Source organism: Canis lupus, chromosome 1 (assembly GCF_003254725.2).
Source record: "Canis lupus dingo isolate Sandy chromosome 1, ASM325472v2, whole genome shotgun sequence".
NCBI classification, from domain to species: Eukaryota; Metazoa; Chordata; class Mammalia; order Carnivora; family Canidae; genus Canis; species Canis lupus.
Window position 1 is genome coordinate 94715993 of NC_064243.1, and position 17820 is coordinate 94733812.

General features: G+C 40.2%; 1 protein-coding gene across 2 annotated transcripts in view; it reads right to left on the reverse strand.

The window, feature by feature from the left end:
- The window catches only part of LOC112644832 (contactin-associated protein-like 3), a 197621-nt gene that overhangs the window by 29425 nt on the left and 150376 nt on the right, over nt 1-17820 (reverse strand). Inside the window, exons 13-15 of one of the 2 annotated variants that reach the window (XM_035709076.2) lie at nt 15554-15751; nt 11901-12057; nt 5741-5868 (exon numbers count right to left, since the gene is read on the reverse strand). In XM_035709076.2, coding sequence (XP_035564969.2) covers nt 5741-5868; nt 11901-12057; nt 15554-15751 — 483 coding nt within the window. Of the gene's footprint in view, nt 1-5740; nt 5869-11900; nt 12058-15553; nt 15755-17820 lie in introns of both variants that reach the window. The other variant, XM_049092996.1, reaches the window with a different exon arrangement.

The window sequence follows — 17820 nt, forward strand, 5'->3', positions numbered from 1 at the left end:
GCAGAAAAAACATCTGGTGTGATTTTTCTTCTTTAAACTGTTAATACGATCAATGACATTGACTGATTTCAAATATAGTCAACACTTGAACAACAAAGGGGTTAGAGGCAGACCTTTGCACAGTTGAAAACCCATGTGTCACGTCTAACCCTCCAAAACCTTAACTACTAATAGCCTACTGTTGACTGAAAGCCTTACTGATAACATTAACACTTGATTAACACACACTTTGTATGTCATATGTATTATACACCGTATTCTTTTAGTAAAGTGAGCTGATGAAAACAAAGTGTTATTAAGAAAGTCACAGGGAAGAGAAAATGCATTTATGGGCCTGTGCTGTATTTATTGAAAAAAAAAAATCTGCCCATAAGTGGACCTGCACTGTTCCAGGGTCTACTACACTGAATCAGCCTTGCATCCTGGGATAAACCCCAGTTGGTCATGTTGTATTATTCTTTTAAATATTTTTTAAAATATTTTGCTAATGAGTTTTTGTTGTTGTTGTTGTTGAGGATTTTTGCATATATGTCCATAGTTCTCTCTTTTCTTTTTTTTTTTTTTTTTTTTTTTTGCATTTTCTTTGTCTAGTTTGGGGATCAGGACAATGTTGGCCCTCATAAAATGTTGGGAAGAATTTCCTCTTCTGAAAGAGATTGTGCATTGAGATATTTTTCTTTCAGAATACAAGCACTTAATGCTATTAATACCCCTCTAAGCATGGCCATAACTGTCTCCCACCATTTTCGATATGTTGGTCAATATATTTTATAATGTCTGTTGAGACCTCCTTGACTCTTATTATTTAACAGTTTGGTGTTTAATTTCTAAGTATTTGGAAACTTTCTCACTCTCTTTGTTATTTGTTTCTAGTTTGATTCATTTATGTCAGAAAATGTATTTTGGTTTTTTTTTTTAATTTTTGAAAATCTATTTTATTAGAGTAGTTTTTAGATACTACAGATTTACATACAATAAAATGTACCCTTTTAAGTATTTTATTTTTTATTGGAGTTCAATTTTCCAACATATAGCATAACACCTAGTGCTCATCTCACCAAGTGCCCCCCTCAGTGCCCATCACCCAGTCACCCCAACCCCCCACCCACCTCCCCTTCCACTACCCCTTGTTCATTTCCCAGAGTTAGGTGTCTCTCATGTTTTGTCACCCTCACTGATATTTTCACTCTTTTAGAGAATGTATTTTGTATGATTTATTTGATATGTGCTAAAGTTTGCTTTATGACACAGAATATGGTGTATCCATGTGCATTTAAATAGAATGTGTATTTTGCTGTTGGTAGGATGTTCAGTAAATGTCAATTAGATTCTGTTGACTGGTGGTGACATTCAAGTTTTCTGTACAGACTTTGCTTGTTTTCCCTCTATTATTTCCAAAGGTTAATGAGAGAAGAGGATTCTCTACTTATGAAGTTATCTACTTTCCCTTTCCATTCTGTTAGTTGTTGCTTTATGTATTTTGAAACTCAGTTATTAGCAAACACATTTAAGATCCTCATGTCTTCCTAATCACCTTTTTATCTATTCATTTTCTATGCTTTCAAGCAAAGAGTTTAATACAGAAACTCCAGCTTTCTTTTAATTAGTGTTTGTGTAGTGTATCTTTTCCTGCACCTCTTTTTAAACTTATGATATCATTATATTTGAAGTGAGTTTCTTGTACACGGTACATAGTTGAGTCATAACAATCTGTCCTTTAATTGGTGTGTTTAGACCAATCATTGAATACAAATGTTGACAAGTTGAATTTAGTTCTATCATTTTATTATTTTTTCTTGTTTGTTAATTCTTTTTGTTCTTCTGTTTCTCCTTCTCTATCTTCTTTTGGGTTATTTAAACATTCATTAGTATTCTATTTTTATTTGTCTATAGTAGTTCCTTGATCAGTTATTTTTAGGAATGACTATATATACCTACCTTTTCACATCTGCGCAGGATCTACATTTTAACCACTTCGTCTTATATGTCAAAATCTCACTAATAATTCTGGCATTTTACCCAGTCCCCTTTATTTATTGTCGCCAAATGTATTACGTTTATACAAATTAAAAACCCTATGAAATTCTGTTGTATTTTTTCCTTTCAACCCACAGATATATTTAAAATAACTCAAAGGAGAATAGTCTATTACATGTACCCCAATATTTACCATTTCTAAAGCTGATTTGCTATCACCGATGTCCCAAACTTCCTTCTGATATCATTTCCCTGCTGTCTGAATCTTCCTTTAGAAAGCCTTTTAGAGTGTCTTCTGGTAATGAATGCTTTTAGCTTTCCTTCATCTGAGAATTTATTTATTTTTACTTTCATCCCTGAAGGAGATTTTTTGTTGAATGTAGAATTCTGGACTGACAATTCTTTACTTTTAACGCGTGAGAAATGTTTTGCCACTTCCTTCTGACTTCCATATTTCTAATGAGAAAGTCACTGCCATTTGAGTAGGTATTCACCTGGAGATGATGCACCATTCTTCTCTCTGGCTGATTTCAAAACATCTCTCATTGTCTTTGTTTTCAGTTTGATTATGATGTGTCTGGATATGAATTTCTTTGAGTTTATCCTGTTTCAAGTTCATTCAACATCTCAAGTCTGTCTTTTGCCAAACTTGGACATTTTTCAGCCATTATTTTTTTCAAATACTTTTTTTCAGCACCACACTATTCTGTCTACTTCTGGATGTTCAATAACATGAATGTTAGATCTTTTGTTGTTGATTCCGGTTCCCTGAGGCCTTGTTCATTTTTAGATTTTTTTTTTCTTTTGATCAGATTGAGTCATTCCTATCTTTAAGGCCATTGACTGTCTCATCTCAGATCTGCTATTTGGCCCACCCAAGGCATCTTTTATTTTGGTCCTGTATTTTTCAGTTCTAAAGTTTTCATTTAGCTCTTTATATATCCTATTTCTTTGGTGAAATGTTCTTTTTCTATTTGCTACCAAAGTGTTTATGATTACTTGTTAGAGTTCTTATGTAATCACTGTTTTAAACTCTTTATCGGTTGATTCTAACCTCTGTGTGATATTTGTATTAGTATCTGTTGATTATATTTTCCTCAGCCAGCTTAGATTTTTCTAAGTTCTTTGCACTAATTTTTGATTATTTCCTAGATATATTAAATATTATATTAATAAACTCTGGGCTTTATTTTAAATTTTGTGGAGCAATGTTGATTTTTATATATATATATATATATATATATACACACACACAAATTTTATTTTTTGTTTTTTATTTATTTAGATTTTTATTTATTTTTATTTTTTTTTATTTTTCAGGCAGTTGGCCTGGTTAGGATCCTGCCATGCATTGCAACCTGCAGTCCAGTTTTCAAAGTCTTTGCAGTACTACTCAGACTGGCCTCACTCATGCACCACCCAGTGGCCAGACTTGGTGGTAGCCTCCTGGCTCCATTCTCAACGTCTTGGGTCTACAATTAGGATCAGATTCCATGCACATGTTGCTCTGAGGTGACCCCAGGACTTCATAAGCAACATATAGCATGCTTTCCTGAACAGTTGCCTTCCCTGGTCCCCTGGTCTCCCTTTTTAATCACAGAACCAGAAAACAGGCTCTATTTAGACTGTTCTCTTGTGCTCTCCTATGCACTTGGGCAACTATACCAAGTCCATTGTCAAGCAATGGGTAACTGGAAAAAGAAAACAAAACTAGGAGGAGTCTTTCCACCATCTCTGAGTCACTGCTGCCCTATTTAGAGCCAAAGGCCCCTTCCGAGGTTTTGGCTCTTTTGAGCTCCCAGGACAGCTTCTGCTGCTATTGCCATGGGTCTGCCTGGGGCCTGGGGCTCAGAAAACATAAAAAAGAGAAGGAAATGGGATCCTGCATTCACTGAAGGTTAGTATTTCTCTGTTCTCTCTCTCTCAGCCAGGGCTAGAGGGCTTCTCCTGGAACCTCTCTGTCTGTGATCCAGTGCCCACATCTCGGTTGGCCAACAGATACTGGAGGATAAAGTAAATGGTGTATTCTCATTTTTCTTCCTCACTACTATTTGCTTTCCAGAGTCCTGACATAACCCCTTCAGGCATTCCATCCAGGTTTTATAAGTGGACTCAGTAGGAAAGATGAGGAGGGCATGCTCACTTCATCTTATCCAGAAACAGAGCCGTGGTCTACAGTTTGAATGTCATGAGGGGGAAAAATCAACACCTCATACTATCCTCAGTCAAGGCATGTTAATATGTTCTTTACATTTTGACTATCCACATCTCAATATTTTTGTTATCTGAAGTAGGAAACTCTTACTTTTTCTCAATAGCAAGGTTCAGGAATGCCAGGGTTTCTTCACATGGCAGGATCTCCTGTAGGTTGCTGCTCTATGGGCTCAGAGGGCAGCATGGCCACCGTAGCCTCGGTGGATATTGCACTTTGGCCTCTCCTCTGATACCAGTGCCCCTGCAGAGTTTGGGGCAGAGGACTGACATGACATGACTTATCCCTCTGGCTGTTACGTGAAGTATCAGCTTAATGGGCAGAGGCAGCAGCAGGCAGGCCAGTTAAGCCACAGCAACAATTCAGGTGCTAGTGGTCATGGAGGTGGATTCTGGGTTTGTTTTTGAAGTTAGAAGCAATAGGATTTGTGGATGAATTATATGTGTGTGAAAAGAGGAAAGAAGTTACAAATGACTGTCATGTTCTCAGTCTAAGCAAAAGGAAGAATGGAGTTGCCATGCTCTGAGTTGGGGAGGGCTGTGGTAGAAACATTTTTTCCCCTTATTTTTGATAAACTGATTTTGAAATGCCTGCTGAAAGACAAGCAGAGATACAGAATAACCAGCTGGAGGCTGGAGTTGGGAGTTCAGGGAGACTGGGCTTGAGGTGGTGGAATCATTGACATCAATGTGGTATTTAAAGCCACAAGCCTGTTGGGAACAGCTCACCACTGGAGAGCAGAGAGAAGGAGGGCTAAGAATTCAAGTTTGGGCCACCCCAACATGATGCCACTGGCAAGGGGTAAGAAAAAGAAGGAAAACCCAGAATTATGCGGTAAGCTGGTAGCCAAGTAAAGACGTGAATCAAAGAGTGAAATCAAGAAAGGAGACCAAAGTGGCTGACAGGTCAACTCAGAGGACACCTGAGAATAAAATTTGGCTTTAGTAATATCGAGGTCTCATCGATGAGCTAGAAAGAACTGTTTCTTGGGAGTGATGGATCAGAAAGGGAGTTAGAGGTAAATTAAAGGTAGAACTGATCTGTTTCATTTCAGTTAGTCTGCAAGAGGGTGGGATACAAAACAAATCCAGATGCAATTGGAGGGATAAGCAGAGTGAAGACCACTGAGGTTTGCAGAACAGCCACAAGGTATGAACAGGTCCACTGGATTGGTTTGGTCACCTTATTTCTCATTATCTTACCACTTTTAGGCATCTCAGCACCCAGCCAATACTTATACTTAGTAGGCTAATATTAGATGTTTGCTGACCAGATGGTACAATATTTCAGATTATTCCATGAAGCATTCACAGCAATAGTCTGATTTAAATACTATGTAAAGGACACATACTCAAAAGGTAATAGAATTTTTCTCATTTTTTTTTCTCAAGTACAATGCCAACATACACTTCTATAAGTGAACATATGCCTAATGAAATATAGATTATTAGGATAGACAGTGTTTTTATGAACTCAGGCAGTGAAATTTCTCCTAACACATTGACATGGATTTTCAAGGGGTCAAGACAGTTCCTCTTGGCCACTACTTACTGTCTCCCTGGCAGAGCAGAGGCCCCAGTGCATAAGCCGCTTCTGAATGTGGTTGGCCTGTGTCTCTCATCGCAACCTGAGTGACTGGCAGGTGCTCCTTATGGGAAAGGACTACTGTGTCGCTGGTCCTACAAAACAAATGCAACCACTTTAACATTATTTGGAATGACATCCAGATAAGTAATAGTCTCTTACTGCAGTTCAAGAGGTATTAAACTAAATGCGTACATACATAACAGTAGGAAAATCAAACAGCTCATCTGAACTCTTACATAGTAACATATTTAATAAGATCATCTGAGGATCAGAGATCCTTGTCCATCTATGTGACCACAGAGAAGAAAGAGGGCAGGTCCAAAATCCTATATATCAGTGTGGGCGTAAGATGACATTTTCACTGCAATGAAGCAGTTCACTGCTCTTTCCAATCTAGCCACCATGTAAAATTTAAATTCAGAACTTACATATGATGCAAGATCTCTGGCTTCATTAAAAATACAACAGGGATCCCTGGGTGGCTCAGCGGTTTACACCTGCCTCCCGCCTAGGGCGTGATCCTAGAGTCCCAGGATCAAATCCCACATCGGGCTCCCTGCGTGGAGCCTGCTTCTCCCTCTGCCTGTGTCTCTGCCTCTCCCTATCTCTCTCTGTGTCTCTCATGAATAAATAAAATCTTTAAAAAATAACAACAACAAGAACTGACTGACAAGTTACAAGTTTTCAATTCCCAGATTTTTTTTTTTTTTTTTTTTTTTACTAAATTTTCCAAAATTCCTATGGTGGTTACTAGGCATTTCCTTACTTAATTGATGCCATTGGTTTAAAAACAAAATACAAGACAAAAGAAAATTCTGATTCAAAACCAAATTAAAAGTATGATACAATGCACTCTTAAAATTAATAAGTGAGATAATGCATGGGAAATGCTTTGTCCATGACCATCCATTCATTCAACCAACATTTATTGTGCAGCTTCTACTTGCCAGGCCCTGCGTGTTGGGGACGTGGACATAAAACCCACCATCAATGTCCCCAAGAAATCTAGTGGAGATTATAAATAATAACAAAAATAGAATTTGTAATATAATAAAGTCATGTAAGTGAATATTTAGGACAGCGTTAATGTCTATGGTTCCAATACAACAAAAACTAGAATAGGAGCCAAAGGTCCTGGGTAGTAAGCAGGCTGTACACCAACCACCAGTCTGGGCAAAGAAAGAAGATTCTTCTGCCCCTTGTAAGTTGTTCCTATTTTTATTATATACTTCAATTACATATGCACTTTGGATTTAGGAACAAATAATAGTTTGTCTAATGTATCATTCTGATGCCCTGTATCTGTGTAGAACCTAAGAAGCTTTAATTTCTAACAATTACAAAGCCACCATTCACTCTTATATATACAGATGGAAGCATTTAAAACTGACACTTTTGCAAGTCAAAACAATCAGCAGTTTTGAATAGTTCAGCCTAATGGCTTTGCCTCAAAAAAAAATCTGCATAACTTAATAGTGAATCATTCCAATTCTGTTCAGGCATCAAAAATATTCTTTTGAGGTAGGAAGTTTAAAAGTATTAACATTTTTATTTTGCTTAAAAAATGTGACAAAGTGACCACCAGTGCATATTGGGAAGATATGAAAAATGTGAACTAAATATCCTTAAAGTTCAGAAACAATTTTTTACAAAAAATCAGATCGCTTCCAAAAATCAGACTAAATAAAACCACATGGCTTTATCTGGGTAAGGCTCTGTGATTTCTTTGGATGGACACAAAGGCAGGTTGTCCAAAACACCTCACACCTGGCTTTGTTGGGAAGGGGTGGTCACAAGCTAGAAGGTAGTCAGTCTAAAAAGACATTTGTGATAAATGTGGGGAACACATCAAATTAATTCCTTGTGTTAAGTATCAGTAAATGTTACAAATAAGCGTTTTAATTCCTGTTGTCATTATTTTGGTAGAACATCCCAGAGGAAAAATGTATTCACTGAGTATCCCTGAATTTAAAGAACCATTTAAAAGCTACATTTATAATGTAGTGAAAAGCTACACTTTAATTGTTTTTAGCAATGACAAAGCACAGAGACTTGTGAGAAAAAAAAAAAAAAAAACCTAGGGAACATCATAATGGGTAATTGTGTGTATTAAGGCAGATATTATAATAAGTTCTTTTTTCATTCTGGTGTTTATAAAGTAACTTCCTGAATCTGAGGAAATTTTAAACAACTCAGATTTTAAAATTCTTTATCAGCACGGGTCATTTTCCAAATGTTCACGCTTTATGCAGGATGTTATTCATTGCCATGGTCACCAGACTCATTCGAAATTGCCTCATTTCATTCAATTTCAGTTTATATTTTTTTTCTTCTCTCTCTCTCTCTCTTTCTTTTTTTTCCCAAAAGTTGGGAGAGCTGCTTATCTAGGCATGATGATTCCTCACAGTAGGTTTCAAACGTTCAGTGAGAGGACTTCCAAAGCCACTTCCTTCTGGTTTTCGGCTGTGAAGGCCCTAGAGAGGTCTCTTACCACTGGTTGTGTTGCAGGGGATGTTTTTTGATAACAGAGCTATCACGACTTTGAGTTGTGGGAAAAGCTACAGGGGACAAATACCAGGTCAGCTTTCACATTTCATAATTGTTGGGGAGAAAGAGAGACTGAGGACCACCTAGGGCCCAGCACCTGGAGTTCTAGATTTTGCAAGCTCCCAGGCTCTCTCTTGGGTTTTGCTGTTGGATTTGCTCGCTGCTTTGGCAAACCAACCCCTTCTGTTTAACTCCTGCAGCCCCGTGACACTCTAAGTCCAGGAAGCCCAGGCTCCTCTCCTTGTTTCCACCTTCAGAACTGTTATTTATCATTGCTTTTCCACGTACATCTTACCAGCTTGTCACTGTCCCAAGCGCTAAGCGAATGTTTGGCGTTGGAATTAAACGGAATCAAGAAAATACTTATTTTTCCGACTCCCAGCAGTCTCCATTTAGATACGTCTTCTTATAATCTCATGATAAAGCTTTCTGATGTCTTTTCCATAAAAGTTTTGCATATGTTTGTTATTCTAAGGTACTATACTCTTGGTGTTGATTTTGCAAGTGGTTTTCATAATATTTTCTTACAGTAACACGCTCTTCATAGGAATCCAGTTATTCTAAGATTCAATAAGTAGCCCTACTAAATTCTCACTAATTTCAATAATATTTCTGTATGTTCTCTTGGGTTTTCCTGGGAGACAACCATATTTTCTATGAGTAATGTCATCCTCATTTCCTGGTTTCTAAACTTATGGCTTTGTATTGCCTCCTACATTTTTTGTCCCTCTACTATTCATTTCTAACCTAACGGCACTGTAATCAGAGAAATTGTCCATATGGTAACAACTACTGTAAAGCTTGAGGAGCTTTGCTTTATTGAATATTAGGAAAATCAGTTTGCAAAATGTGTGCTTGAGAAAATTATCTATTCTATAATTTTAGGTGCCTACCTAATCAGGTTGTTATTTCACTTAAAAATATTCTGCACCCTTGATAATTTTTGTCCGCATGATCTACCAATTGCTAACAGATGTATGTTTAACCTCTTCTTATAATGGTTGATTTGTATACTCCTTATTTCAGTTCAGCCGATTATTTTCTATACACATTTTGAGTCATTTTTATTAGAAACATACAGGTTTAGAATTATTATGGTTTTTTGGTGAAATTAAAAAGCATCATGACATAGTGGTAGTAATCGTTGCCCATATTAAGACTTTAATATTTTGGGGCACCTGCCTGGCTCAGTCAGTGAAGCGTCTGACTTTGGCTCAGGTCACGATCCCAGGGTTCTGGGATTGAACCCCATCACTGGGCTCCCTGCTCAGCGGGGAGTCGGCCTCTCCCTCCCCACCCCCGACTCATGTGCACATGTGTTCTCTCCCTGTCAAATAAATAAAATCGTTGCCCCCAAAAATGGCTTTAAAATTTGTTACTTCCAGGGATGCCTGGGTGGCTCAGTGGTTGAGCGTCTGCCTTTGGCTCAGGTTGTGATCCTGGGGTCCAGGGACGGCGTCCCACACTGGGCTCCCTGCATGGACCCTGCTTCTCCCTCTGCCTGTGTCTCTGCCTCTCTCTGTCTCTGTCTCATGAATAAATAAAGTCTTTAAAAAAATAAATAAAATAAAATTTGTTACTCCCATGCATATTTGCTCAGTAAGTTGTTTTTAGCATTTATGCTTTCAACACTTCTAGGTGTACAAACGAGATATACTTATTTTTAATACAAAATGATCTCTCTGGATTTAAATGACTATTTTTGTCATCTTTATTGTGATTAGTCATACAGTTTTATGTTATTTTGTTGCTCATTGTTTCCTCTACTTTCTTAAATTTCATTTCCTACCTTCTTTTGAATTAACAAAGTTTTTAAAATTCCATTTTTTCTTTCTTCCCTCTATTGATTTGAATATTGCATTGTTTCTACTCTTCAGTGGTTTCGCTTAAAATTTTAATATATGCACTATAAGCAATTTAATAAATATCTATGAAACAAGTTTTAAGGTTCAATTATATTTTTATTTCTGAAGACTGCTTTAGTTACTCTGTCAATCCCAATCATTTTGTTGGTAGGATCGGATTGCCTCCTTCTGTTTCAATTCCATACATGCCATGATATGTGACTAGTGTCTAGTATTTGCCTCTTATTTTTTTTTGTTAATTTCTGAGTTTACACATTTCTTTCCTCAATATTTCTTCTTGTATCTGAGACTCAACCTGCAAGATCACTTACTTTCATTCTGAAAATTGTTCTTGAAACTTCATCTTGTGGAATCCACTGGTGGTGTATTTGTTCCGTGTCTGTTTGTCTGTCTGTCTGGGTGTTCACTGTATCTCAGCTTGGGGACACACTTGGAATCGGAGGGTTACTACACTCTGCACAGTGAGGGGAGTTCCCAAGCCCTCGGGCCACGCTGGTGCCACAGAGGGGTTCGGCCATCTACATGTCCTCACTCTGGAGTCTTCCGGTCACCTCTGCTCTCTTTACCATTCTCTTTAATTTTCTTTGGTTTCAGCATGATGTGTCTACAGAAGGGTTTACTTTTATATATTTTGTTCGGTATCCTAGTATTTTCTCAAACCTGGACATGTCTGACCTATTTGATTATCGCCCTGAATTATCCCCAATCTCTTCTTTGAAGGTCATCTCAGACACCTGTTCAGCCTTTTCCACACCAACCTTCCACGTCCCTGCTTTCCTTTCTGCCATCGTGTGTCCGTGCCACTTATTTACACGCATTTTCCATTTCACCAATTTTCTGATCACTTGTGTCTAATATCTGATCCGACAAGTCTTACATTTCAATGATAGTATTTTCATTTCTAAACATTCATGTGGTTCTATTGCAAACCACGAACTCCTTTGTCAATAGTATCTGATTGCTTTCTCGTGTTTCAATTCCAGGGCTTATTTTTCAAGCAGCTCACCTATTTATTTTATCTTATGTTCTTAATGTAGCCGTGATCTGGCATTTTCAGGCATCCATATACTCTGTGGTTTCTTCTGCCTCCCATGTCTGTCCCTCCGGGGGGCTGCGTGGCGCTGATTATGAGCTAACGTCTGGTGGCCCTTAATCTGCGGGAATCCCTGGGGAGGGCAGACCTCCAGTACGAATGTCATGAAATTCTGTGATGAGCCATCAATGCTGCCAACCTGTGGCCACGCTAACTTGTGGATTTGAATTTGAATTCCAAATCTGTGTGAGGTTGGGTCTGTAGACACGAGTTTTCAGGGAGTTATTTCTGCTACCCAGAGCGCTAGCTGGAAGATTTGTCCTCTTCCACCTCTTCCCCCTTCCAGGGGGGCAGTCACCTGATTGTTTGGGTTAAACTAACTTTAGGAAGTCTGATACTGTACTTTCAGTGAATGGGAAACATTGACCTGGTATTCCTATTTTGTCTTATTAGGAAAAAAATAAAACGGACATGATTAGTTATTCACAGGTAAACGGAAATAGCTACCTTAACACGTTAGGCTTCAGATTAATTACATCGTACACATCAAAGCTTATACCTTGATCTTGCTAGGGAATACTTTAATCTGTTCTCTTTATAGAACTGTCTTGGCCAATGTCTGCCTAAGTTTAAAGCAATACACAATTACAGTTTGCACAGGGAAATTAATGGAAATCACCATTCATTCCGGTCAGCATCACAGTTGCAGTGATATTGAGAATCAAGGCAGTTCCCCTGTAATCCACAAGCACATTTTTGAGCATCAGGCAGAGAACCTCCCCAGTAACTGTGTGTTTCATTGGTTCTTCCAACCCACCAGCTCACTGGGGTTCCATCTGAAAGACAAGTATGAGAAAGGTGACACCTACTTTGCCCCCCACTGCCTGCCTCCCCAGTATAGTTCTTTACTCCCCTCTATTGAAAACACAGAGACTTTTTTTAGACGTGAGCAGATGTTAACTCCACAACAGGATCATTTCTATGAGGACTTCCAACTGCTTAAAAAATATTTCCATATCAAGACTTATGCTCTCACCATATGTTTTACTTTTATTAGAAAATGAGCAAGTAGTCCCTAACTCATTCAGGCATGATATTTACATATTTCTTTCGAGGACTCCTATTACATACTTTATTTGGACATAACATTCAAAGAAGAATGGTCAAAAAAGAAAAACGAGAAAGAAAGAAAGAAAGAAAGAAAGAAAGAAAGAAAGAAAGAAAGAAAGAAGAAAGAAAGAAAACCAGAGTAATTTATACACTGAATCTAAAAATCTGTTCCAGATCCTCAAATGCCATTGAAAGAATGTAATGTGATTATGCAAAACGTGGATTTCTTATTTATTAGCTGAAAACACTGGTACTTCCTGTCACATCTTAAAAGTCTCATAGAGACATGCACTTTTTCTTGTACTGAAGGGTTGGCTTTATATTTGGAAGCCACAGACCTGGCTTCATGCCTGAGGCGGGTCCTAGGCTCAGGACAACTGAGGCCAACACAGCTCAGAGCGTCAGCGCCACCCCCTCCTCAGGACAACCCACAATGAACTGGGGGCCACCTGCACTCTGCAGGGCTGCGTCCCCTGAGGCCCGAGAGCATAAGGGCAGGCCCCCTGCATGAGGATGATGAAGGAGAAGGGCCCTCAGGAGGGTGGAGGGAAACGGTACCTCATCAACAGAGAGTCAGAGCAGGAGCAGCAATGGGACTGACATCCATCAGGCGGCCTTGCAAAGGTGCCTGTCCATTTGAGCATGCTCTCTCTCTCTCAAGCCCTCAGGTTGTCCCCACTGGGGATCTGGAACACATCCCACCTTCCCCCTAACTTACAACCGCCACGGCTCATTACGGCTCCCTGTGCGATGAGCCTTCACCTTCTGCCGAACCATCGCCTGTGAACGCCCGGGCCGAGTTCATTACTGCCCACCGCAGGCCCGCTGGGGGAGATGTGCGCCAAAGAAATAGATGTCTGCAATCTTTTTTTTTTCCCCCAGTGTGTTGAAAACTTATCTCTAGGGGGTGGAAGATCTTTTCAACTTAACAGATATTTTTCAAAACACCATTTTAAAAACATGATTATTCAACACTCATTCTTTTCATAGATGGAGGAGCCAAGGAAATCATTGCTCGCAGAGGCACAATTGTTTGTTTACATCCGAATTTTTCATTTTCTCTACGGAGAAAGCACTGTCAGGTGTTGTTAAAGGTACAGAGTGCACTTGGCTCCATTCAGGATTTCTTTGCGAAATCTAGAGAATTTGCATAAGGAAATGATTAAGAGAATAAGAGGCTGAACGGAAAAGGCACAGGCCTCCTGGGCCTCCACTGCCTCAGCTCCGGGGTGGCTGTCCCTCGCTCCGGCCACAAGGGCAGTCCTCAGGGACCCTGGCGTTCACAGTACAGAGACTAAACACTCCCCTGGAGTCAACACGTACCATCCTCAGGCTCCCTATTTCCCACCCATAATCACACCCCCTGAAACCACCTAAGCACAGAGGCCAAACCGCTGTGGGACCCTAATGAGGGTGGAGGCCCAGCTGCTCCCCAGCAGCCTGCCTAGGACACCATGAGACAGACACGGGGCCGGTGACACTGAGGCAGGCCTCCTCTCACGATTAACCCCGGGTTCCTGATAACATCTGAGAATTTGAACCCAGAAGGAAATTCCTGGGGAAAAAAGTGGATTTCGACTGACATTCCCATTCCACAGGCCACTCCATGACACTTGTCTGCTCCCTGCTCCACATGCTGCAGGTTCCACACGGCAACATTCTGCAGGAGGCTCTGGGGGGTTGGGGGGCTGGTGGGTGCCACCCTTGCCCTGCATCACCTGCGCACGCCTATTTGTGCCTATCGATGATGCCCTAAGGATTAGTGCCATAGTTTAAGGTGACTTAGGCTATGCTATGTCAGGCCTATCTCACCGGTACCCTAATTAAGAGCTTCCAGAATCTGTCTGAATTAGGTTTGTGCTACGAATTTTCCGGGAGCAGCATATAAGAAAGGCAGCTGCCTCAAGTGTATATAGACAATGAAGTCCCCCATTTTGTTTTTTTAGTGGGTATTTAACGAGTTTAAGAGACTTTTCTTGTTCCATCTTTACCCTAACCCCAGTTAAGGACTTGGTTTTGTTGCTACTGTTGCTGCTTTATATATATATAAACCAGAAAGGAGGACAGTTAACAAATCACCTGCAAATCAATTAGGTAGACACCGGTCCCCCGTGTGGGAATTCTTTACTGACCCACTAGTGTCCAGGCTGTAGAACAGATCATGGGACAGGCCATATGCCAGCATGCACCAGTGTGCTCCCGGATTCACTGGGGCATTTTGCTTTCTGACTCTGCTAGCAGCTGGCATCAGCACTGCTCTGCCTTTGCCTCCTTTCCCTGGTCAGACAGCCCAACCTGCATTGTTCCTCCCCTGGAGGTTGCTTTCCCCTTCCTCTGGGAACCTACCAGATTAGCTCAGTCATCTATTTAGCAGGAATCAACTCACAGTAAACACTAAACCCTCCAGCGCTAACTATAAATTCAATACATTGGAGAGATGCAAATAAGTAGCATTTGCTACATGCAAGAAGTTGTGCAATTAAGTCCTGCGAGGTTAGCATCTGAGTGCTGAGGACTCTGAGGGATGAAATGGTGTCCAGAGTCCCAGGGCCGCCAAGCAACAGGCTCAGAACCTGAACTCAGGGGACCCTGACTACTGCCCTCTGCTCACTCCACTCCCCAGATGACCCATCAGCCTCCTGAAAACTAAGGAGTCTCACAAGGGCTGTGGGGCAGCACATTCTGACAAAAATGAGACATTTCAAGGGGAAAAAAATACAAAACCAAAAATAGAATTCTCAAGAATAGAACAGATAAGGGAAATGAGCCATTAGCAGGTATGTTGTGTGAAAGGAGCGGCACGATAGCAACATTGGTCTATAATGGATGGTTACCCAAGGCACTAATGACATTCAGTCTATGAAAAAGAATATCACACAATAATCACCTCCAGATAACTAAGCTATGTGTGATGTCAGCCATCCTTTCTGAGGTCAAACAGAATCGAAGTGTTCCTGCCCTTCACGGTGGATGAGCACTGAGCATTCCAAGGGCCTCCTAATGAGGCTTTAATGGATCAGTTGCCCACTTGAGTCTGGGAAGAGACCTCAGGTATTGAAGTCAACACATATTGACCTTGCTCTTTGCTCCAAGGAAAAGCACCTCTGTGACTTCCAGATCGTGACATGGGCATTAGGGCCACAAGTCCTCATGCATCCGTGACAGGCACCTGACACCTGTGGGCACGGCAGCCCACAAGGGCTGATTACTCCGATTACTCACCGTGGCGAGTAGAAAGCCTTGACCTCTTGCAGTGGAAGGCCAGCTCCTGTTGGCAGTGGTCCGCACGGTCAATTATGGCTTGGAGCTGCTCCATGCTGGCTGTGTACTTGAAAAACACAGGGCGGGGGCCTTCTCCATTCGAGCTTTTGATCCTGGCCAAGTGGGAGCCATTGTGCTGCACTGAGGTCCAGGTGGTGTCTTCTGGGCAGAAATGGGGTTGGGAGGGAGAAAGAGACTGTGACTAGGTTGGAGTAATTAAAAATGAATGTGGAAGTGGAAAGCCTCTTTCATCTGAATTGACGTTTTTACATTTGTAGCTATCAGATCTCTTTGACATTGGGATCAACATAAGTGACGTTGTTAAACTATTAATGGTAAGGACTCTATTTAAATTTGTTTTACCCTGGATGTAGTCAACATTGTCAGGGGACCAATTCTTAAAATTCTGTGTTAAAATACTCAAAGTTTGGGGATCCCTGGGTGGCTCAGTGGTTTGGCGCCTGCCTTTGGCCCAGGGCACGATCCTGGAGTACCCAGATCAAGCCCCATGTCGGGTTCCCTGCATGGAGCCTGCTTCTCCCTTTGCCTGTGTCTCTGCCTCTCTCTCTCTCTCATGTTTATGATGAATAAATAAATTTTAAAAAATCTTTAAAAAATACTCAAAGTTATAAATTAAACTTTTCATACCTTAATTTATTTCTTTCCATTACCATAAAAAGAAAGCTAAATTTTTATTGTGTTTATATGTGTGTGTGTGTGTGTGTGTGTATATATATATATATATATATATATAAAATAAGCATATTCCTCATCTGATCGAACATCTTTTTCTCCGGTAGTCAAAGAAATATGTACAAGACACACTGGAGGAATCAACAGCTCGTGTGATCATGCAAAATTATAGGAAATAAATATTTTTGACAAAAGCTGACTGATCTGTCAGCAACTCATTCAGTGGCCAGCACTATATAATCCAGCGCCTTGGAGTAGCTAGTATAACTATTCCTGGCAGTAACCATAGCTACACCAATATCTGCTGGCAAATTCTGACATATTTCTGTTATGGTGATTACCTATATTTTTAAAAGAAATTTAAAAACAATGAATAAGCTATTCCACAATGTTTAAAACAGAAGAGAAACATCTTGACTTCTTTTACCTTCCACCAAATATAGCTCCTCCCACAGCATAAAAGGCCCATGGGTCAGTGGCTAAAAGGCTGGCTTCAAGTTGTCCTAACTCATCAAGTCACATAACTTCTTCATTAACATGCATCTGGTATATACATGATCATTCTACATATTTCCAAATTCTACGGGCTGGAAACAGTCGTGTGAGGTTCATCCTTATTATTTTTAACGCCTAATATATAAGCAAGGTTAAAAAAATCAAAATAATGCTACTAGGAACCTTCTAAGGAGTCACTACTGGCCCCTGACCTGGTTTGCCCTGGGGGAAAAATTTAATAGTCACACTGGTGCCCACAGACTCCAAATGCATCAACTACATCCAGAGATCCAAGGAAGAGAACCCCAAGGGCCATAGGAAGAACTCTGGCTCAAAGCCTATGAAAAACATCGCCAAATATGCAAAATCTAGCAGGAACAGAAACAGACTTCAAGTCAGCATGACTAAGGCAGCAGTATGGTCAGTTAGGAAAAAAGGCTTTAATACATCATCCCCTCTCTCTGCTCATTGAAGGGGCTATGAGTGTTCCTATAGCAACTTGAATCCCACAGGTTTTTTCCCCCCTTTAATCATGTTTTCACCAGACATTTTATATTTCAACATTTTCCTGGAAAATTACTTAAAAGGACCTGGTGTTATTTTTTGCAATTACCTACTCACATTCATGGTCAGGGTTTCTTCCATCAGATGAAACGGGGTAAGAGGAGCCATGGAGAAGCCATGTGCTCAGCTGGGGAGTTCATCAATTACAATGCTGGGGTGTCATTTATTTTCACGCTTTATGGCACAAAGAAAAATGATGTGCCTGAGTGGCTCATATACGCTAGTGGTCACTATGATGGATTCATGGTCTTGCATGGTTAAAATGTAATAAGAGAAATCCTTTTCAAGTGGAGAGAAGGAAAAACATGAGTAGAATCTCAAAGCTGCCTTTTGAAAAAAAAAAAAAAGAGAGAAATTTAAATTGCCCTTTCTAGAAATACTATTTCCAGGACCCCAACAAGGGCACATTATGTTTCCCTGATGTTCCACGATGTATAATGTTCATAGATTTTCTGAAGTGTAACTGGGAAGGCACC